This window comes from Hesperophylax consimilis, chromosome 10 (assembly GCF_061612785.1).
Source record: "Hesperophylax consimilis isolate HC1 chromosome 10, BYU_Hcon_1.0, whole genome shotgun sequence".
In the NCBI taxonomy this organism is placed as follows: domain Eukaryota; kingdom Metazoa; phylum Arthropoda; class Insecta; order Trichoptera; family Limnephilidae; genus Hesperophylax; species Hesperophylax consimilis.
In genome coordinates, this window is record NC_142845.1 from 24,217,409 (window position 1) to 24,241,667 (window position 24,259).

Here is a 24,259-nt window from a genome sequence, read left to right on the forward strand (position 1 = left end):
AAAGGGGTCTACGGTATCGTATACCGTTTACCTAATTCGAGTTTGAGGGATTTCTTAACGTACCTACTTCGAAAAATGGTGTTCAGAAAACATAAAAAAAGACAACCTAATATTATAGTAGGAGATTTCAATATAAACATGAATAAAAATGCAGACATCTATACTTATATCTATATTTTTCAGATATACTTAAAACTGACCATTTCTCTGATCGTTTTTTTTCGCAACAATGTAGCCTAATTTTGTAAGCTTTATAACTCGAAGTTGCAACCACTTAGAGCAGGCAGACCAACTTTTTTCATATGCGGAGACGCCATACTTTGAATATGTACTAAAACTACCCATTTCTGTGATCGTTTTTTTTTTCGCAACAATGTAGCCTAATCTTGTAAGCTCTATAACTCATAGTTGCAACCACTTAGAGCAGGCAGACCAACTTGTTTCATATGCGGAGACGCCATACTTTGAATATGTACTAAAACTACCCATTCCTGCGATCGTTTTTTTTTTCGAAACAATGAAGCCTCTTGTAAGCTCTATAACTCATAGTTGCAACCACTTAGAGCAGACAGACCAACTTTTTTCATATGCGGAGACGCCATACTTTGAATATGTACTAAAACTACCCATTCCTCTGATCGTTTTTTTCGAAACAATCAAGCCTCTTGTAAGCTCTATAACTCATAGTTGCAACCACTTAGAGCAGGCAGACCAGCTTTTTTCATATGCGGAGACGCCATACTTTGAATATGCACTAAAACTACCCATTTCTGTGATCGTTTTTTTTTCCGCAACAATGTAGCCTAATCTTGTAAGCTCTATAACTCATAGTTGCAACCACTTAGAGCAGGCAGACCAACTTTTTTCATATGCGGAGACGCCACACTTTGAATATGTACTAAAACTACCCATTCCTCTGATCGTTTTTTTTTCGAAACAATGAAGCCTCTTGTAAGCTCTATAACTCATAGTTGCAACCACTTAGAGCAGGCAGACCAACTTTTTTCATATGCGGAGACGCCATTCTTTGAATATGCACTAAAACTACCCATTCCTCTGATCGTTTTTTTTTCGAAACAATGAAGCCTCTTGTGAGCTCTATAACTCATAGTTGCAACCACTTAGAGCAGGCAGACCAACTTGTTTCATATGCGGAGACGCCATACTTTGAATATGTACTAAAACTACCCATTCCTGTGATCGTTATGAAAAAGACTGTGACCTCTCAGTCTATAGGTACCCACACCTACTCAATGACATAATGACATGAGTGCTGTCTCATTGTAGGTATTGTGTATTTTATTGCGCAGTCAGCGAATCCGTGAAGTCAATTTTGGAGATGTGCGACATTCCTTCCTCCAGTGAAATAATGCGTACGTTTTTTCCCAACCCATACAAAGCTCCAAAATTATTTAATCATTAAAATTCTAAAAAGCGTAGATACATTATTCAATAAAGCCTAAGACACATTATGCTATAAGCATCAACCCTTATTTGGGAGTAGCCTATGCTGACTATATTTTGAGGTGTCACACAAAAAATATTTTGAGGTGTCCTGGTGAAAGGGGGTCAGATCAATTGGGGAACTGCCACGTAATATCATTTCTTTGTATGGGATCTGTCACCTTGACAGATGACAGTCGCGTGATCACGGCGCTCAGTAGGCAGGAGAGGAGGTCGCATCATTTTCAAATACCGCCTGGCTAGCAGATCACGGCGCATCACGCTACGCCTACATCTGTCAGGTGTGACGTATAGCGTAACCTGTCACCACCCTAAATACAGTTAGGTTTATTGTTTTTTGATAAGTCGAACGGGCTTTCCTTGCAGTTAAAGACTTGAATAACCAATAATAATTAATCTATGTATGTATTTAATTTATTTTTTTTCGAATTTTGTGCTTACAAAATCTTTAATTAAAATTATTAATGATAAAATAATATAATATTATTTTTTACATTTTCTTGACGATCGTTCACTTTGACACATTTCATCTGAAAGAGATTTTTTTACGTGCCTTGTCCACGCTTTTAAAGTGAGGTCCATCTTATGCACGGTAACCGGATAGAACAGAACATAATAAATTAATAGGTTAGTATAGATTGGATTAGTTTTTTTTACGACCTTTCAAAGGTTTCTGTTTTTGCATTGAACCCTTATGCACTAAATAGCTTACAATGCCTTGCTACCAACTTCAAGTTATCGAGTCTATATGCAGGGTTTAGCATTGTCTCTTCATTATAAATATTGCCTGATTTCAGCATAAACCATTGTCCACCTTGAAGTATCCGCTATTCCATTCAAAGCTTTTGGTTAGGTTCTCTTGTCACATTGCCTTGTCCACCTCAAACGTGTGCTCCACCCTATCAGCCGCCAGTCGCAGGATCCCTTCGAGCAGCTCCGGATGCCTTGCTACCGCCTTGGCAAACTCGGTCGCGTCCAGTCTCAGCAACTCGCAGGGGCGCAGTGCCACCACGGAGGCCGTACGCCTGCGGGGCCCCCCCACCACGGCCACTTCGCCAAAGTGCGCCCCGTCTTGGAGGTGGCAGAGCTCGCGACCGCCCGCAGAGTAAACTGCCACCGTTCCCGTCACGATAAAATACATGCAGTCACCTGTGGAAGAAACAAACAGAGGTAATTAAAATAATTACTAATTACTTTCATCGACTTGATCATCATTTGAGATTTCCTTATCAAGAGAGATAAACGAACAGTAACGGGTTATGAAAACCTGACAATACTTGAATTCATTCTTACTATAATAGTTAATCTTAATCTTAGGAGGAATATCCTAGCCAAAAAAAATCTGTATATTATTCATAGTTAACTTTAGTCCCCCTAAGCACAGGTCATCTTAGTGAGGAGAACTAAGAAATACAATTTTCTATACATATATTCACTATCATGTTTTGTTTGTATAATTTTTAAATCGTCGGTATGATAAAAAAAATAAAAGTTTGCCTTATAGTATGAGGAATATAGGTAATAGGCGTAAAAATCGCATGGCAAACGGAGCCTAAAAAGGTTTATTTGAGCGCAAAAGCGGTTGTTTATTTATTTCGTGAATAATTTCAGAAGAAAGAAAAAAGTTTATCAAGATCACAGATAAACTAAGCCATAAAGTAGCATTTAAAAAAATTGTTTCTTAAATGCGTTTATACATTTAGTTTACACTTAGGTATATGTTTTATGAAGTAATTAATAAGGTATAAAGTCATTTCTTCGTTAATTTTATACATAAAAGTAAATACATTCAAATATATAGTATGCTTCACCGTTGTATAATTTAGCTCTTTAACATGTCTCTTATCCGTTTGCAAATATTATTGGTATTATTATAGTATTCGCATTGCTTTATTTTGCAGTATTTGCATTTTATTCAATGATGGGGGACTCACTTAGCAGAAGAATGAACCCGCGACGATATCTGACAGCGAACCCGATTCATTTGTCTACTCGGCTACTAACAGTCTTGGTTATTATTGCCATCTATAAATTGGGATATATGTTTTCTTTAAAAAAATGTCTATTCCTTATTACAAAACTTGAAATTAGAAGATAAGTCCTAATCATGAGTAATATTAATATTTCAATAATGTCTACTGTAAAAACATTATATATGTAAATAGTAAGGAGTCATGTAGAATACAATTCCACGGTTTGTTCCCCAAATTATGAGGTTCATTCACATGCGATTGAAAGAATCCAAAATAAATTTTTAAGATATGTAAATTTTAAAATGGGCATTCCTAGAGAAAACCTAAATTACGATAACGTACTTTGTTCATTAAATTTAATAAAATTATCTGATCGTAGAATCATTTCCGATTTAAACTATTTGTATAAAATCATTAATTCAATGTTTGATACCCCTGATTATGTAATCTCTTTTCATACTCCAAGCAGGTCGGTTACAAGACAGTACCTACCATATTATTGTAGCAATTCTATATCAACGTCCCAATATCACACTCCTATGCGACGGATTCAACAGCTAGGAAACAAAACTACGATGTTGTTGATATATTTAGTACATCAATTTCTATATATAAGCATACCCTATTGAAGTTTTTTTCATCAAGTAGTAGAATAATTTAATAAAGGTATATAATTTGACTAACACATAATAATTTTGTCGACTGAAAGAGAAAAAAATATTTTGGATTATTTATGTTTTGTGCCTACATACTGTGTAGATCAAGTTCAGTGATATTTTGACTTTATTTTTTTGCAATTGTTTTAAATAGTCGTTTCCTGAACTATTTTCGTGTAAAATTTCGTAAATATTTTTTATGTATATGTATGTAAAAGCCTTAATAGGCGTGAAATAAATAAATATCAATATCATTTGTTTGAAAAGGTGTCGATAAGAAGAATTTTAAATCTGGGGCGACTCAGCTGTAAAGAGACCGCTATTAAACTGACCATGCATTTAAGTGACTTCTTCAATAAGTCCTCTCGACGACAAAGTAGTTTTAGGAGACCTAAACTTTAGTGTCTTTCTTGGTGGTAGAAAAAATACGACATTCTTGGGCACGAGAAACTGGGGAGATACAATAGAAGACCAATTAAATTTGGGAGGCGGGTATGGTAACCACCGCCCGGGGAATCATTCATTGAATAACCAACATCTCTGCCATAAGTCACCCAAGGTGATTCACTGCTTTTGGTGACAAGCAGGGGTTCGCGGGTTTTCGCGGAGAGGTTTGTCCAGGTCTTAACGGAGGATGCGTCTTTACACAAACTGCGTGACGGGTCGGGTCGGGATAAGTCGGTTGAGGGAGACCCTTTGACTTCTCCAGCCGGACTCTCTCGACCCTAACATCACCTTGCACCGCAGTAGGAGGGGTGGATTCCGTCTCTCACACCTGGATACACTGACCCCTAGATTCCTCCCCACTCCTTATACCGTTTACCTTCCCAGAATTTCTTATCCTTCCTTTCTTTAAAAGATACCTACCCTGCACACAACATCCCCAAGATGGCATAGGTCCTGAGAGAAATTATTTTCCTCAGAGCCTCCCATTTGGAGTTTTTTTTTTTAAACATTCGCAATTTTACTTTACTTTAAGATATCTGTAATATATAATGTGCCTCACCTATGCTATCCACTTTAACGATCACCTCGTTTGGAAGAAATATTTCTGAACGGAGAGTGGTGACAATCCTCACAAGCATGTCATCAGGCAGATGCTTCAAAAAGGGGACATCCTCCACAACCTTGCGGCAAGAATGCATCATCACATCTTGGAGAAGCCTCCCCGTGACAGCCTCTAATATATCCGTCTCCTGAAATATTACAAAAATTTTTTTTTTCTGAACTGATTTATTGACGGTAAATTTTATACAGTAGGTATTTCAGCAGAGTTTAGAAAAGACAACAACACAGTTATTCCGTTACATCAGGCCTGCGATTCTGGAGTTAAACGATCAATCGTTTTCGTATGCGCCGTCTTCGAGTGAAAAACTACTAGTCGTCGCGACTAACTTTTTCGAATGTTTCAATTTTACGTATTCTTGAGCGTCGAACGGTCGAAGTTGGTAGAAGAGATGATTATATTGGCACCCCTGTGAATATTGTCTATGTTCCTGATGTTTTTGGGATTTCTATGGTGTGACTGTCAAACAGACAAATTACAAATTGCCAAAAACAACTCTTAGTTGAGCTTGTAAGCTCCGATAAAGACTTAGTAAGTGGGAAATTTTCACCCACTTTTACATTTGCGGAATCCGCGCGGTAAAACAAAAATTGACAGCTAGACTAGATTTTGACAGCCAATTCCATAGAAACGCCAACAACCTACCACTCGCTGCCCTGTTTCTACTGGTTATACCCAGTAGTTGTTGTGTGGAATGACTTTTGACGTTTGGCGTCGAAGTATGTACCTTCGACCAATTTCGGGAATACCAACGACGACCAACGTACGTACTTTCGACGGCGATTACGAGCGCCCTCGATTCAGGAATAGAGCCCCTGGTCTCCGATTCCGCCGGCCAAATCCGGCCGCGAACTAATGATTTATTTGAAATTTTAAACCCTTAAAAAGCATTCGTTTTTCAATCACTAGATAATTATAAAAATCAGCCAATTGCCGAGTTGAACAGCTGCGAGATATGACCGTATGTGGGGCTCCTGTAGCTTTGCATTCCATTCGAAAGTGCGCCTACTGTTGAATTTGGTAGTCACCAATGGTATGGAGTCCTAAAATTCATAAAAATAACCTTTGACTCTATACAGAAACGGGCGCTCCGTTTAACAGATTAACCTATCTTAAGGCGATGCACCACGTCGTGTTATAATCAGGCCAATAATGATAACACTCTAACAATAACACTCCTTATATAGATGGCGATAAGGTTTAAATTTCCACTTGAAACCAGTCGCCAGTTTTGATTTATACAAGAAAAAACGTAGCTAAAAAGCATTGCAGTGTCCATTATCAAGGCAGATGTGTAATAATTTATTTTAATATCAACGGTATAAAATATACCATATACAGTAAATTATAAACAGTGACATCAGAAAATATACAATTAACAGAAACTCTAGATGGATATAAAAAGTTAGAAATACAAGTACATGCAAAACTTATAGGTAGACTAGTTAGATTAGTATTGATTGAAATATATGATGGTATCAGAGATGTGCAAAATGGGTACCCAAAACCATTTGAAATGCAAAATGGAAATGGGTCTGTAATCGACCAGTTGGGTCTTTTACACAGACTGTAAAATAGGGGGCCGGTCAGTCCGTAGATGGCCGCTAGGTCCGGGTAGACATCTGCTTTACCCTTGCTCGGGTCGGTAAAGGAATCTACTTTATCCCTTGCTCCGGTCGGTACAGGAATCTGCTTTTATCCTTGCTCCGGTCGGTACAGGAATCTTCTTTATCCTTGCTCAGTTCGGGGCCGGAATCTGCTTTATCCTCGGTGCGGGAGGAGGCAGGCAGGGGCAGAAATCCAGGGGGGAGCCAAGTCAAAGAAGTATCCAAGTTCAGATCCAGAGAGAAGTGGTCGGGAAGAGCAGAGAAGAGTAGCTGGTGGCGGTCCGAGAGAGCTGAAGGCTGGCGCGCCGTATTTATTGTGCAATCCCCCTCTCCCGACTTTGGGGAGGGCGGGGTCGACGCGCTGCCTTCATTCGCGGGTTGTTGATGATCCGCGGGCTGTGACGTCCGCTAAGATTTAATTAGCGGAGGTCACAACCTTTAGAACTACTCTACTCTTTATGCTCTTTTAATCGATCCTAACCACTCCTCTCTGGCATTTTTTATTTATTAATCATTTGTACATACATTCATTCAGTATGGGGTCCCCGGCCCAACATATTCAGGGGAAATCGTAATTAATTTTCTTAATTCTAAATTAATACTAATTTTTATTAACTAATTATGTTTAGGAGAGTCCGGCCGTTTTATCAATGTATTTTATTTCGTAATATCTACGGCCAAACTCTCTCAAACTTAGTCTAAACATTTCAATAAATCTTCAATTCAAAATGTTTTGCCGTACGGCGTTGCTTACGGGCGCGTTGATTGGTTCCAGGCGGTCGCCTGGGGCCGGCCGGGCGCCCGCGCTGAGGGGAAGCGACGCGGGGGCGAGCGGGACTCGAGGTATCGAAGCTCAACGTAAGTTCTAAAACCACGCTCCGGCTCCGTGCTTCGACCATTATGAAATGTCGGCCGCCGAGAGCGGTACACACCGTCCGGTACAGGGTCAAAACTTTTCCATTTGAAAATGCAAAATGCAAAATGGTTTTTAGAAATGCATTTCAAATACAAAATGCAAAATACCTATTTTCAAAATGCATTGAAAATGCAAAATGGTTTCTCAGGTCAAACAATTAAAATGTTTAAAGAATTTTGTAATTTAATAATGGACATCAATGTAGAACAAACATAACATATTACATGATGGTAAATCCAAAAACACCACGACTACAGATTATGAAACCACAAAAAATTTGCGCGGGATTAATGTTGCCAACGTAAAAACATAGAAACTGCTATCTAACATTTAATATTACAGCGTCATGGCCCCATGTTAAGTATTTGAATCAGTATGTTTTGTAATGGTATCACTCAATTGCCAGGGCTCCTACCAGGGAGCAACTTGACACATGGAAATTATCTCTCATAGCGAGGTTGAGGACCAACTGATATTTGGGGCTTATGAAAAAAAGATGAGTGGAGATAATAGGAAGAATGTTGCAAAAAAGCATTTAAAATGAAAAATGCATTGAGAAAAGCATTTAAAATGCAAAATGCAAAATGGTTTTTAGAAAAGCATTTAAAATGCACAATGGAAAATACCCATTTTGCATTTCCATTTGAAATGGATTTATTTGAAATAAAGCACATCTCTGGATAGTATACATACATGATATAATATATTACAATAGCTAAAATGTATGCATTTATTTTCAGGTTTTGGTTGAAAGTAGGTAAGTGCCAATCAAGCTGTTGGTTGACAGTATTGACTATTATTATTGACCCAAGTTTCCTCAGTTGCCCCAGGCAGTTCATTTTTTATACATATTTATTTGACTTTTTACGTAAGTATGAGTAGACTTACATTTTATTGGTCATGATTTAAAAGATATGATATTAAAGCCTTTTTGTACCTAGCTTCTGTGCAGTTAAACAGATCCGCTACATCTGCGTACCTATTACTAATTTCATGTAATCTAGGTACAAGCGAGTGTTTGAAATGTTCAGTCTTAGAATTGTTACAATAAAAGAGGGTTTTAGAACGAGTAGCTCTTATGGGTACATGAAATTCAATGAGGTTAATTAATAATATGTAATTACACATCTGCCCTAATAATTGACACTTCAATGCTCTCCGAAACGTTGGCTAAAGATGGGGGTGGCGCAACACGGCACAATACCCCAAAAACAAATCACTATAATACTTTTGGACGTGAAAATCTCAAATCATACCTAAATTTAATAATGTTATTATTAAGGTCTGCAAGAATTTTAGTTGTTTTTTATTGTGACATCTGTTTCGGCGTTCAAGGCCATTTTCAAACTGAAGTTAGGCCATGTTAAGACAACCTATTTAAATGATTCTATTTTGGTTTCAATTTTCATGATGTCTAAAATGATTTAATACGGGTTAAATCGATTTATTGACAAAGTATTTGTGACAATAGATTTTCTATTCTGTGGGGTATTTTGAAGTCTGTTTTCCCCACATTTATTTATTGCATCATACCCTACATAAATTATGTTTGTTCTCGTAAAAACCAACCTCACTAGGACTAAGCCTGTATCGAGGTTGACAATTTACATTTGAGTGAAACAATAGAATAACCACAAACATGAAATAATACTACATACAAATACAAAATATTCAAAAAAGAAATAAAATATGTGTATTATTAAATGGCAACGTTTGGTGTGATAATAACTTGACTACTATTTATTTAAATGCATTATGTTGTTCAGGTCTTGTGAAGATACTGAGAAGTTGAGCGAAAATGCCCATGTACTCATGCAGAAGTGGTTAGAGAATGGTCCACGGTGGTGATGAAATGGTGCTGAATCTGGTTATCTGGTTACATACCGAAAAGAAATATCTGTGGTAGCGAAGCTGGTAAAACTGGAGAAGTTTGTTTCGCAGGTAAAGTGGTAACTCCTTTCGGTCCGTATAAGCCTTCAATTGTTGGGTGGTCATATAGTATTGTGATTTGGAAGAATTCACTCCAAGGACCATCGAGATAATCATGGCCATCATATAACTATTCACGAACTGAAAATAATTTATATAAAATTATCAACGTAAGTACATCGGGGTACTCGAATAAAAGTTGATCCTCACTTACAATAGCAGATATCCAAACAGACCCCGCGAAGAATTGATCATATGCCGTAATGGGGTACTCTTTTCCAAGCCCCTGATGAGTTACCAAAATGGCTGTAATGAGTTAAAAAAATGACAGAATATGAGAATAAGGAACTTCAGTCCATCTATAAAGATATATTAATGACTTTCTAACTTAAATAACTGTAAATTTTTGATATTGTTATAATTACTTTAAATAGTTAAAATAATTTATTTTAATAGTTAAAATAATTATTTTTACTAGTTAAAATAATTACTTTTAATATTTAAAATAATTTATTTTAATAATTAAAATAATTACTTGTAATCGTTAAACAATTACTTTTACTAGTTAAAATAATTACTTTTAATAGTTAAAATAATTACTTTTAATAGTTAAAATAATTATTTGTAATCGTTAAAATGATTACTTTAAATAATTTTCAAAGTTTCAATTTTTAGTCTCGCCAAAACGCACCAAACCTGTGGCATATCTTTTTGACGTCAAGAGGATCTTATTTTTAATTTTGACATAGTAAATTTAGTCATTACTCGGTACCGAGATGTTTTTTATTCATAAAATAAACCGCTTTTAATTAAAGAATACATTGTTAAATATCGACATATTGTCGCAATTGTTATTAAATTGTATAAATGTGTGGAAATACAGTCATTTCCGTGCTCGATTAAGTTTTTCCGTTTAGTTACCACCTCCGGTACTTTACAACACAAACGGAGACTCATAGAAGCCGTTCTATCTCTGTTTGAATTATGGTGATATATATGATTTAAGCAGTGTTCGAAAGAGGCAACCTCACGCTTTGTATTTTTATTTAAAAGTTTACCATACGCTTCCAAATAATTGCAATATATTCCAAAATAGTCGAAAAAAAAGTGAAGTGACAACCTTTATAAAACGTTTGTTTAATAAAATATGTTTTTTAGTTTCGTATAAAGTGGTATTTCTATAGTTTACGGCAAAAAATAGATTAAAGAGCCAGATACTTTCACAACTTCCTCCTTCCTCACCTCCTTCTCCTTCCCACCACCTTCAGCCCCACAATTTACCCCAATAATTTGCTATGCTATTGTCTCGCTAGCTCCAGACGGTTGGAAGCAGTTTTTTTTTAATTAAATGCCACACAGGAGGCTCTCAAGAAAATAATTTATGAGCCAATCTTATCTTTGGGAATGCCATGAGAAGAGTTTTTTTAAGTAAAGGAAGGAGAGGACCTTCTGGGAAAGAAAGGGGTATGATGGGTGATGCGTGGGTAGGTATCTACCCCCACGAAATTAGTAGGTACCCTCGAATCCGAGAACTCCCCTGTCTCTATCAACAACAGAGATTTATTAAATTCGCTAAGAAAAGATTCATCTGTATAATTGTTTCCAATGTCAATGTTTCAATTTAATAAATTGATTAGAATACAGGGTTTCTTTAAGGTAGCACGAAAATGGAGTAGAAATGAGATCCTGAGAAAAATATTTGGTTAAAATCACATATGAATGAATTGTAGGTGAGAAAATCTGAAATGAATGCTAATGCAGGAATGAAAGGCTACCGTAAGCGTAATGAATAAAATTAAGGTAAGTTTTTTAAGAAGGGGTTTATTATTAAAAAGAGTGGCTACATTTCTCACTTTGGTCATCTGACTTTTTCAACGTCGTCTTTTTTTAAGAGAAACCTACGTAAAAGACAATTTCACATTATTTGATTAGCATACTTGCTCTGAACAATGCAATGAAGAATTTTTCAGTCCTCGAGATGTTCCACATCCCAAAAAAGGACATCCAACTGAGAGGATTTGGGTTGGTTGGCGTGTGCGACCCCTCCGCAAGATACACCACAGTGAACTGAACGAATGTTACCCAAATTACATAAATGAAAAATAATGTTATCATTTTAATGATTCTCGTGGCCATCAACTGAAATAAGTCAATTAATTGATTAAAGGTGGTGAAATTGATACCTATCTTATAATATTTTTGTACCAATTGAAAGGTATTTTTGCAAAACCGACTTTTTCCGATTATGATCAAATTTGACCTGTGAATGCAACATCTTTCTAAATTTATTTCTACAGAATATTTGTTACTTACTTCCATAGAAAAATAAATTAAAAATTCTGTTTCTTGCACACTTGTCTTATTCTATCCAATGTTACTATTAAAACAGGCTTATTTCATTTCAGCCAATAGAAATAGAGCATTTAGTCACGTGACAAAATGGCTGTCTAGTTGATTTGTATGAAAGTTTTATATTCCAAGACAGTTTGTTGAATAGGATTATTCCAAGATTGTCTGGAAAAACATATTTATTTCAAACATAAATTAAAAATATCACATTACCTTTCAATGTTTGCTTATATTGTATGATTCGAATCGATTATTATTAAATTAATCAATTACTAAACAATGCAGATTTAAAATCACATATTTGACAGCTGTATCAGTTTTTACGATTTCCCAACAAACGCTCAGGTGGAAAAAATCAGTTTTGCAAAAATACCTTCGAAGCTCTAAACATAATTATATAGGGTTTTCCAATAAGAGGTGTTATTTTGAGTAGCCCGCTATTTCGGTAGATATTACTTTTGAAGCTGTCATTTTTTGACATTTGACAAGTAGAAACTACGCCAATAATAAAAATGATACACCCTTTAACAACGCATTGAAACTATTAAAATTCACTTAAGTGAATCAAATGCAAATCATCTTGAGTTATGAGGCCCATTTCCACCTCGGTGGCTTCGTCAACAAGCAAAATTGTCGCATCTGGGGCTCGGAAAATCCAAGAGTTATTGTTGAAAAGCTTTTTTATCCTCAAAGTGTGACTGTTTGGTGCGGTTTATGGTCCGGCGGAGTCATTGGACCTTACTTTTCGAAAATGAGGCTGGAGCAACAGTTACGGTGAATGGATTGCGCTATCGAGAGATGATTAATGATTTTTAATGGCCGGAATTGGATGGTATTGATTTGGACAACGTTTACTTTCAACAAGACGGCGCTACGTGCCACACAAGCAACGAAACCATTGATCTTTTACGATTTAATATCAAAATAACACCTCTTATTGGAAAACCGTGTGAAACTCGTGTGTAGGTACCCTCATTTCCGTGATTTCCCCAAAACGGTCCATATATCTTAGCAGCGTTAATATTCTTAACATTTTTAGCAAGAGAAAAATATCAAAGTATACGGGAACTTCAGTAGAAGAAAAATAGAGCAAATCAAAAGGAATCCACGCTACAAAATCTAAAAAGAAAGATCCTTTCAAATATGTAATGGCAACTGTACGAAAATCTAAAGTAGCCTCGTATTCGTGTCGAGATTGAGTCCCAGTTATAAAATTAAGAAGAATGTCCAATAAACAGAAAATTTCTGTAATAAATCTTCGTTTCACATGATAAATAGCGTCTTTTTCGGGTGTTTGCAAAAGGGCTATATAAATAGGAGTATAAGTCAGATTAATACAAAAAACCACTATCATAAATCGTTCCCACCATGCCCTGAATTTACTAGCAGGGTGAATCATGAAAGGGTAATTGAGGAGATGTTTGATTTTCTCTTTGTCAATGGCAAATTGCGAACGGTATAGCTTCTGGGCTATGGCGTTGGATTCTGTGATTGTCCTAAATCTGGCCATTCGCCTTCTGATGCCAGAACAAGTCTGGGTTTCTTGAATTACAATAGAAATTGGATCGATCAGTTCATCCTTTACGGTACAGACGTGACCCTTTTTCTTGAAAGGACTATACTCAAAGGGTTTAACTTTCTTTTTAAATTCCATCACTTTATAACTTCTGCTGATAGGTATGTTTTCAATGAATAAATATATCTATGCTATCACATACGACATAATAATATGTATGACTACAAACACCCTATAATGGTGACAGATAGCACCGAAAAATCTTTTTTTAAATTATTTCTAATAAATAAATTTTTAGGAATTCGTTTGTTTTTTCTTATTTAAAAAAAATTATTTTGAAACCCATATTTTTTTAGAAAGGCACCACAAAGATTCTTGTAAATTAAATATGAAAGGGGTATTTGCACAAATAATGATGGTTACTTAGAAAAAAGTGTGGAATATTTAAAATTTATTTTTCTACTTTGGGGGCCTGTCCGTGCTGTGGGTTTAGGTAATCATGTCACAAACCCGTATTAATCCTTCCCTTATGGTGTTAAAAAAATCCTCATGCTCCGGTGCCATGCACATAGTAAATATTTATGGTAACCGGGTATCTCATCAAAATGACAGTTCAACACACCTACAAAAAGTGATATAAAGTCATGAAAAATGATGAAACTAAAACAGTATTTACAGAAATATTTTAGTAGGTATAGACGATGTTCACTCAGTTGACAGCACCAGCAAGGAAAGGTTAAACCATGAATATATCGGTATGTTCTCGAAACATAGAGAATAGGCCCCCTGATGGAACTATGATCCGTACTCTTATAGCCCAGCTACACTACTCGCGAAGTTGATCGAAGTTGACCGAATACGATAGTGTGGGCACGAACTTCGCTTCGCTTCGAGCATCTTCGCTTCGCTTCGCAAGACTTCCGATTGTTGTCGGTAAATGCGCCCGAGTCAAAGGACTCGAAGCGTCACGGCATAAATAAACCAATCACTGACTGGTTGGACTGAGTTACTCGCGAAGTACACGAGTGTGTGGGCACGCACTTCGAACTTCGTCGAGGACTTTGTCGAAGCGTCGAAGCGAGTAGTGTAGCGGCCGCTTTAGGTCGCGCTAATCGCATGGTTCAAGTTCAAACCAAAGATATTCTAACACAAGGAGATATGCTATAAAATATTTTTACTATGGAACCGTATGTCGCTGATTTTGTTAACCAATACTGTTGCACGCTTTCGCTTACGCTAAAGTTTACACCCCTTTCCAAACCTATACATGAAACGTGCCAATTATATTGACACAACTACTAGAACAGATTCCCGTTCCGACAACTTTCATCATTAGCAATACTTTCAAATAAAGACGCCTTACAGGAAACAAATCGGTATAAAAATCGACATTTCAATCGAATTATCGGAGTATATCTTTCATTTGATAAAAAGTCATGGGGCTCTTAAATTGGGTAGATTGAAATGTTTACAATTTTGTACAAAAGTGTTATAGTTATAAACAATGGTTGCATACAAATATTTCTTACATTAGAGTGGTTTAAAATCGGATTAAATAATGAATATAATAATTGAAAACTAAAATTATCCAAATTAATATCTTGACATAAAAAAGTATGTTTTGAACCAATAATAATTGGTATATTCATTTGCTAAACTATGTAGACTTTTCGCCACGGTTGCACAAGTTTTTGCTGTTTAAACCAATATTTTTTTGGTTATTTACAGCTCTCAAACACCAACAATTTAAGATTCGCATGCGGAAAAAATGTTGCAGTTATTGATTGAATTTTTTTAAATATTAAGTGGATCTCAAAAATTGCACATAAAACGTCTTCAAGCAACAAAAAGGCGATATCAGAAGAAATTTAAATCGATGACAGATATCAAAAACTTTTGCAAACCCTTCACTTCTATTCTGTTCTAGTTTAAAGCTTATTTATGTATGTATGTCAGACAAAAGTTTGAGAAATGTTTCTGATTTTGAAAAACTTCAGCTAGTTCACGAAACTACCTACTCGACACACTAAGGACCGGTTGTTTCGGAGAATCTGAACAATTCATCAAATTTCAACGTTCATTTTCAAGCTCTGTGAAAGATTTTTTCAGTTTTGTCAAGCAACTAGCCTACAATGATATCAAAACAGAACTTGAATAAATCTTTCACAGAACCCGAAAATGAACGTTGAAATTTGATGAATTGTTCAAATTCTCCGAAACAACCCGTCCTAAGCACAAGGACCCATTTTATTGTCACTATTCACAAACAAATTATGTAGCAAACTCGCTAATTCCTTGTATAATGCTACGTATACATACGCGAGCCGAACTGCCGTGCTGAACCTCAACCTATGGGAAAGGATCGAAGTAACCGCAAATATAAATTAAATGCGAATACTACACATTAGTTACTACTCCTCAATAACCTCGGAGCCTGTGGAACTATGGCATCTCCAACTGGAGTAAGTGACGAGAGCGAAAGGAGTAGATAATAATTAGTCGCAACACTTACAAAGACATGGAAAAGCCACTCAGGCGATTTTTTTCTTTGGTATCCTCGATTGGAGTCGGTAAGTGGTGTGGGTGAAGGAATTACAAGTTTATTTATTTAACGCCCAGAGGGCTTTTACAATTTTACATGGTTGGTAGTATAATTTTAATTTGACAGATACTTTGAAACATAAAAAATAAGAATAAAATTACATTTGATAAAAGCTATGCAACAAGTCATACAAACACAAGAAACAAAAACAGAAAATTACAGCTATTTGTAGGTTTACATGATGTGTTTAGGAGTATTGTTGAAATAAATGTTTTAAATGATCCACAAAACTTGCCAAGTTGGTATTGAATATGTCAACATCACCCAAATAATGATTTCCCATGGTGTGAAGTCGTTGAATCGGATAGTGGGCAATGTAGTTACTTAGTTACGCTTATGTGTGCTGCTGTAGAATATTGTATTTTGTCGTGTTGTTACTGTGGGTGTATGTATGTTTATAAGTTGCAGGAGTTCACAACAGTCGAATTTAGAGTTAAGTATTTTGAATAAGAACGTTAAATCGTTTATTTTACGTCTATCTTCTAATGTATGTATTTTTAGAGTGTTTAATAAGAAATTGTATTTTAAGTCTTCGACAGGGATATTTAATATGAATTGGAATATGAATGATTGCATTAAAAAACAGATGGAAAAAGCGCTGCAGGGGAATTTCCATGGTATCTCCAATCAGGGTAAGTAAATATGAAGAGAGTAAACATGAATTATTGCATTCACAAACACACGGAAAAAGCGCCGCAGGCAAACATTTTTCCAGGTCGAAGGGCAAACCAGTAAATATATGGGAGGCCTCCTGTGTAGAGTTAATGCTAAAGAATAAAATAAAAATTGGACGCTGGTCGGGGCCCCCAACCCAAGGTCAGAGCCCTAGGCTTTGGCCTCTCGGGCCATGTATTTAATACATTATAATTTGTAGATTTTGTGGTTTTGGCGCCAGTTATAAATGTCCTTATTTCCATTATTTGTATTTATCTTTCGACTTATGCATAATAGAAATATATTATTATTTATTTATAAAAATAGTAGTACTTTTTGAAAGTTTGTATAAAACAGACAGATTATTGCCATCTATTGATGAAACAAAGAAGATAGATTGAACAACTGTTCATCTTGATTGCTAAAAGCTTGCTACGGGGCAATAAAATAATTACGAAAATATCATGGTTTCACTTACCTCAAATTCTCAAATACCGCATCTTACCAAACGAAGGTAGGGTAAACATAAAATGGTTCATAAACTGCTCGTTAATAGATGAAGCTAATGTACTTATTTTAAAAAAAAACACTTTTCGCAATATTGATTAATAAAAAATGGATTGAATCACCGATACAATATTGTATTTTGTCAGGCTTTTTTTTAAAGAATTGAGGTTTTATACGGACAAAACTATTATTCATCTTAGAATTTTGAAGCACAGGGGTATATTTAAAAAAGAATCACTGTCTCCGGTTCTTCATAGATGCAAATATATTGTTTTTTTAAAAAACCCCTTTCGCAAGTTATTGGTTGCACCGCCCGTACATACGCAATATATAGGTAGTCATCGTTCGAGTGGTAACGTACAAAACAATTTGTTCATATTCGTATTGCTTATGAACGGGCGCAAGCAAATAATTCATTTTTATATTTTAATTCATGACAAAGTAATATAATAAAAGTGTTTTTTTTTCCCTTAAATTTAAATTAGCGCTATATATGAAAGAGCAGATTATTCTTTTAAGTATTGGTGTTTGTATATTATGACCTTCAGTATTTTAAATATGAAATAAAACAACGCTGACATGTTAAAACACGTTTTACATAACCAACTTCAAAAAGCTTTGGGTTCGAACTCTGCTTTGGGAAATAATCTTTTTTTTCGTCAAACGAAGTTATGTATCTATTTGAGTAGGTGCTGTGATGAAGTCAACTAAGGCAGCTTGGGAAGTGAGAAACATTAGTAGCGGCGACGCGACAGTTCGAAACTGTTCCACGATCCATACGAATTCAAAAAGTCTTCCCCGTGTCGCGTCTTGGTCACGTCGCTTGTATGAACAACTCCATATTCTACCGTAATGTATTTTTGGACACGTTCTGACGTTTCAGTTTAAATTGATCAACTTTTGTTGAACGATAAAAATTGAACAAGATTATTAACTAAAAACTTGGTCAACTTTGTTGAAAGAGGGATCACACTGACTATCTTATCTAATGACTTAAGGCGATGCACTACGTCGTGTAGTATTTTAAATCGAGCCGCTATCAATAAAACCCCTTACGTAGATGGCGATAAGGTTTAAATTCCCGTTTAACACCATCCGTCTGTTTTGATTTATGCAAGAAAAAAACATGGCCAAAAAGTGCCTTTTATTTTATTTTGTGGATGTTCAGGCATAAATATTTAATTTTTTCCGATCATTTTATAAAGAACTTAATTTGCCACATTATAAAATAATATCATAACCGAAAATAGGTTCGTAAGTAGGAGATTTTGAACATTAAAGCATTTTTTATAGGCCTTATACAATATTTTTTATAGGCCTTATACAATATTTTTTCTGGGCTTATAAAAAGACTTATCTAACAAACACTCGATTATTTCAAAGGCTACGATGTATTCTACTCGCAGTATTTAACTAAAGCATCTGAAACATTTCTAGGCAACCAAATTTTCAAAATTTGCTTTCAAGTGTCATACAACAGAGAGTTGATCAACTAAAACTTATGCGTCGGGTGAAGCATGGAAGTGTGGTTAAGGTGAACAGACCTATAAATATCGGACCTTAGCCGCGTTCTGACGTTTCAGCTTTAGTTGACTAACTTTTATTGAATGCCAAAAATTTGACAAGATTAAAATTTCTACCTAAAAACTTGACCAATGAATAAGGGTTACACTGACTTGTCAATATGCTTTCAAATTTTTTCAATATTTTCTAAGAAGATTGGGACAGGAATGTCAACCATCTCTAATAAAAATTTAATAATATATGTTTGTATTTAATACTATATTAGACTTAAATTTCGATGCACAAATGGTTGAAAAAAAAACTCTGCTATTTTATCCTTAAAATACTCTATTGGTGAGTGGTTTATTTATGGTCTTATTGTCTATTGGTTGTTTTGCCGCGAGCTGTCACCAGAAAACTACTAAACTTACCGAAATTACCAAACATGAAATATTTTTATCACTGAAGTGTAATTTCTAAAAACTATTTATTGTTATTTGGTGTATAAATTAATGCTCAAGTTTTTATTTTTTGGTAAATACTTTGAAATTAAAGTGCGCAGTGAATTCTGTCATTTGGTTGTCTTAGTATCTATAATGACACGCTCTGAAATTTTGTGTTATGTTTCAATTTTGAGAAGGTTTTTAAAAATGTGTTGTGAAATAAAGTAATCAATAATCTTTCGTGTTCAATGACGACTCGCCGCAATTAGGTACTTTCTTCTGATTTTAATGAATTCATACTATGCAAAACAGCTGTCTAACCTATCTTTCTCATCTTACGACGACCATTTATCGACTATTTTCATCGTCTGACAACTTCACGTTATGATAATTTAATATTTGAAACTCTCAATCTTATGAATACCGGTTTTATTAATCTTGTCGAATTCCGCTGCACGCCAAAAATATAATCAGCACTTGGTTTCAACTTAATTACTACAAGAAATAACTATTTATGCGATGGGGGATGGTAAAAGATGCATTAAAGTTCCATTTTTTCTAAATCAAAGTTATCTTTGAAGGTTAGGAAGTACCCTAAAAACCAATTTTTTGTATGTTTACTTAAACCCCCGACATAAATAGTTGTCTCCATTAGATATTTAAGTTGAAATCAAGTGTTGTTTTTTAAAAAGCCTTTGCATGCAATGGAATTTGTCAAGTTTACCCTGGTTTTTACCAATGTTAAGTATACGCTTTGAAATAATTATTTCAATGCACATTTTTTGTTGTTGTCTTATCGGAAAACACAACTTTATTTTGGTTTAATAATGAATTTTGTTAAAATATGTTCAATGTTCAACCAAAACAATCAATGTTTACAGGTTAAGATACAATTCCGAGGTTGGCGGCAGACTGCAAACCGCAGCAGCAGACCGCTATACTAAATGTTATAATTATTATTATCGTGTTATTTTAGTAAGTCTGTGGTCTGCATCTACGGTTTGCAGTCTGCCGCCAACCCCGAAATCATACATTTTCACTGTGGTCCAATCTAGTATTGGAAAATATTCCTTCAATGACAAATACTTTTATTCAAGCAAAATTCATAGTTCATCAATAAAATAATATTGAAACCTATTAGGTTACCGTTTATGACACATAATTTAAATTTTCACATGATCTTTAAGATTACCTACACTTGTATTATATTTAGTTGTAACATGAAATTTAATTATCCTCCAAACAGAAAAAAAAACATTTGCACACACACAGGACCATTTCTGTATAAACTACATTTAGCGAATTATTGTACTTCCATCAAATTTGATGTTACTTGCAGATAATGTCCTAAAAGAAAAAAATCGCTAACACATTTAGAATATGTCTGCAATCAAGTGAAGTCAAACTAACAATGTCCAATGTGCAAATTGGTAACTCTGAATTGCGTTATTATGTTTTGTTTCATTTATACATCTTTTTTTAGACCTGTGGTGTTGTTTTGAAATTTGGTCTTTAACTCTTTCATTTCATGGTAAAAACAATATTTTTCCAATGAAAATTATGACAACTTTAAACAGCTCTAATGCAAAGTTACTGATTTGCACATCATTGTTCGTTGAGACCACAGATAATAAGAAAAAAGTAGGCGAAAATGAAACTAATAATCTGTGTTTAAACCACTATTTTAATAAAAAATATCTACTGTTTTAGAACAAAAGGCTCGTTCATCATAATACAAAGTATACTACGAGGAGTGTGACAAATCTTTATATGTTAATTTAAGTAATTTTAAGCGACGTGACGCATGCATTCCGATGTGAAACCTTTTAGCCGTAACGTCTGCGGTGGCTGCTTTCGGGGGTCCAGTGACCTGAAGACACATTTAAAAATATACCCAGAATCTTTAGTTGTCGATTCCTGCTTAGAAGCGGCGGCCTTGACGGCCTCCGTAATCGAGGGGTAAGGCTCTCGACTAGCAATCGGAGGTCCGGGGGTCAAATCCCCGCTTGAGTAAGTAAATTTTATTTGATTTGTGTTATTTCACAATTTAATCCTTTAAAAATAAAATAAGGTATATTTCCGCAGTGAAAGAAACCATCAGTGTCTCCCCGGTGTAAGACCACCATTCCGAATAGAAAAATCTTGAAATGGCTTTAGCTGTATTTGGTGACCAGATCTGAATAGTCAGGTACTACCTTACCTTCCCCTTCCTCATATCCTTCCCCTCCCCACTACCTTTAGCCTCATAACATACCTCAATTGGTGATGCCATGGTCGCACTGGCTCCATGCAGTTGGAACTCTTGTGCTGTATTCACATAAAAAAAGAAACATCCTCATTTACTATTATTATTTTTTTTGGCTTGACTGTATTTAACATTTATAATATTTATATTTTATGTATAAGCTGTTTGTCTCTTACCTTTACCAATAAATAAATAACCATCAAAAAAAAAAAAAAAGTATACTCAATGGAAGATCCTTGGGTTCTGAGACATGAAGATAATTTTTATAATATATAATATTATAGAAGTGGTTTGAACAAAGATAATTTTTTCTTCTTCAATAGTGGCGTAAACAAAGTTCATTGTGTTATTTAATAATTATTTTCATTTAAGGTTTATTTCTGTACACAGAAAGTAACAAAATGGCAGCTGCCGAAGAATGGACGCTCGAAAAGGAGAAACAATTAATAAGGATGTTTAAGCACTGTGAAGTTTTGTGGATGAAATCCCACCCGCTGTACCAGAACTTCAGGGTGAAGAAAGCTGCCATGTTGGCGATATCGCTTCAACTCGGATTGGAACAAAAGACTGTCCTATTAAAACTTAATTCCATCAAGAATCATCTTTACGCATTCTGCAGAACCGGACGAATGGTCAAGTCCAAACATCTGTATAAATCAGGTTATCATCTTTTTGATGAGTGCGATTTCTTCCTTAAAGAAATACAGGAACGAACTGCGGTAAGTACATAATACAATGATTTAAATTTAAGTTTCTTAAATATGTTCATCAGTTGTTTTTTTACAATATTGTATTTTACATATATTATATCTTACAAAACTGAGCAGTGAGTTTGGTTGTAAGAAATCTCTCATTTTACTTATTCATTTGCTTACAATAAAATACGTACTGAGAATACTGCTTGATGACTAAGTTGAGAAGCACAAGTACAGGGTGAGTGCGCAGGAGCGCTGCATGAAAAGAGACAGCGATATCTTATTTTCGCGGGAACTAGCTGCGGCGTAGGTTATCTTTCTAGGGTTAAGAAAAGAGGGTTTAAGGCTACAGAAATTGACATGGCCTGGAGTATTTTTTGTTGTTGTGATATTTCATTCAATAAAGCCTTAGACACATTGCGTTATTCCCATCAACGCTTATTTGGGGGTGGCCTATACAGATTATATGTTGAGGTGTCACACTACGCTATAACTTCCTCAGGAGAGGAGGTCAGATCAATTGGGGCATTGCCGTGGAATATCATTTTTTTGTACAGGATCTGTCACCTTGACAGATTAAAGCCGCATGATCACGGCGCTCTGTAAATTGATCTGCCTAAGGCAGGAGAGGGGGTCGCATCATTTTCAAATATCGCCTGGATAAAACACACATCATCTGTAAGGTGTGACAGGTCTGTATGAGATTGTATGGCGTAATAAAAAAACCCTTTAACGTGTGCTTAATCCGTCGCCACCCTAAAGGTCGGACACCCTGTATAGCTGTAACATAAAAAAAACTGTAGAAATCTTCATCATGTATGTATGTTATATTTATACTGAAAAACAAAGGGTCTTTTTTTTTAAACCATTTTATTTAGTTTCGGTAGTTTTGTGTTACGAATAATGAGTTTTGTCAAAGCTTGGATGTCATAAATATTGCTGAAACTCAAAACTTTAGTAAAATCTTCCCAACATGCTTTTCATTGATATGCTTGGTGTACCTCTAAGTGACCAGCTCAGGCACGGGGGCTCCATTGAAGCCAGAATCAAGTTAGCCAATCAGAAGCTGGGCGTACTGTACATGGCCCGCAGCTACTTTAATAGTACACAACTGCTGACCCTGTACAAATCTCAAGTGCGCCCCATTGTTGTATTTGGTAGCCACCTCTGGTCTGGAGCCCCAAAATACTTGATTAAAACCCGTGGTCTGTTTGATAGATCCCCCATTACAATCTTTAGAGCACAGGCGTCAGGTAGGTATTTCGCCATACCTACCTGACGTTATATTACCCATGGTGTCATATTCACCCATTTTACCATATTCACCCACTTTGCCATATTCACCCACTTAACCATATTCACCCACTTTACCATATTATAATTGAAATTTGTAATTGAAAACCTTGTTATTTACGCTACTTTGTAAAGTTTTCGATAACCGATATTGTCTGGTAACAGCTGAATCCAAACTCAAAGGTGGCTTATTTATTTTCGATACAGTTATGTATACCTTTTATGTAATATTGTGCTTTTATTTTGGTTAAGATTGAAATAAAAAGGTAAAAAAATAGAAGTTGCTTTTCTCGGAAATCGGTGATATTATATTATCTAGTAATTATTGTTTTTCAAATTTGTTAGTAATTTTATTCCTTTAAATGAAAAATAATCTTGAATTCAAACTTTTCCGTGATAATTTCAATGAATTTTCAGCTATGATTAAAAATATTATTATTATTTTTTATTATTTTAATATAGACCATATGGGTTACATTAATACATACATATTTTGGAAAATATATTATTAAGGTTCATAATTGGTCATGTATACCTTATCAGAAAAGAAGAGCTCTTGTGCCTGATAAGGGAGCCACGATTCTTACTTAGATTCAATGTTATAATATTATGTTATGTGTAAAATATATAATAATATATACATATATTTTTTTTAATATAAGTTTTTTTGGAATTTTTTTTAAATTTTATTTATTTGTTCTTGTTGGTTCGTAATACAGCGCAATTCGGAAGGGAGATTATTGTAGTTTTTTATGGCTTGGTAAATATAATGGTTTTGCATTTGAGTTGTTTTACAGATTGGCGTAATAAATTGATTTCCATTTCTCATAAGTTTGTAAAA

At 35.1% G+C, this 24,259-nt stretch overlaps 2 protein-coding genes across 3 annotated transcripts in view; one reads left to right on the forward strand and one right to left on the reverse strand.

Annotated features, from left to right (window-relative positions):
• Positions 1 to 2,326: 2,326 nt before the first annotated feature.
• LOC149420482 (potassium/sodium hyperpolarization-activated cyclic nucleotide-gated channel 2-like) lies at positions 2,327 to 9,716 on the reverse strand. The gene is made up of 3 exons (XM_089636366.1): positions 9,567 to 9,716; positions 5,100 to 5,289; positions 2,327 to 2,613 (listed from the first exon to the last, which is right to left on the reverse strand). The coding sequence occupies exons 1-3, from the start codon at positions 9,714 to 9,716 to the stop codon at positions 2,327 to 2,329; spliced, it is 627 nt and encodes a 208-aa protein (XP_089492492.1).
• Positions 9,717 to 19,203: 9,487 nt separating this feature from the next.
• LOC149420483 (uncharacterized) overlaps positions 19,204 to 24,259 on the forward strand; it is a 38,369-nt gene continuing 33,313 nt past the window's right edge. For both annotated transcript variants that reach the window (XM_089636731.1, XM_089636732.1), the window contains exons 1-2: positions 19,204 to 19,454; positions 21,821 to 22,149. In XM_089636731.1, the coding sequence (XP_089492857.1) occupies positions 21,832 to 22,149 (318 nt within the window). In that variant the 5' untranslated portion in view covers positions 19,204 to 19,454; positions 21,821 to 21,831. The remainder of the gene's footprint in view (positions 19,455 to 21,820; positions 22,150 to 24,259) is intronic.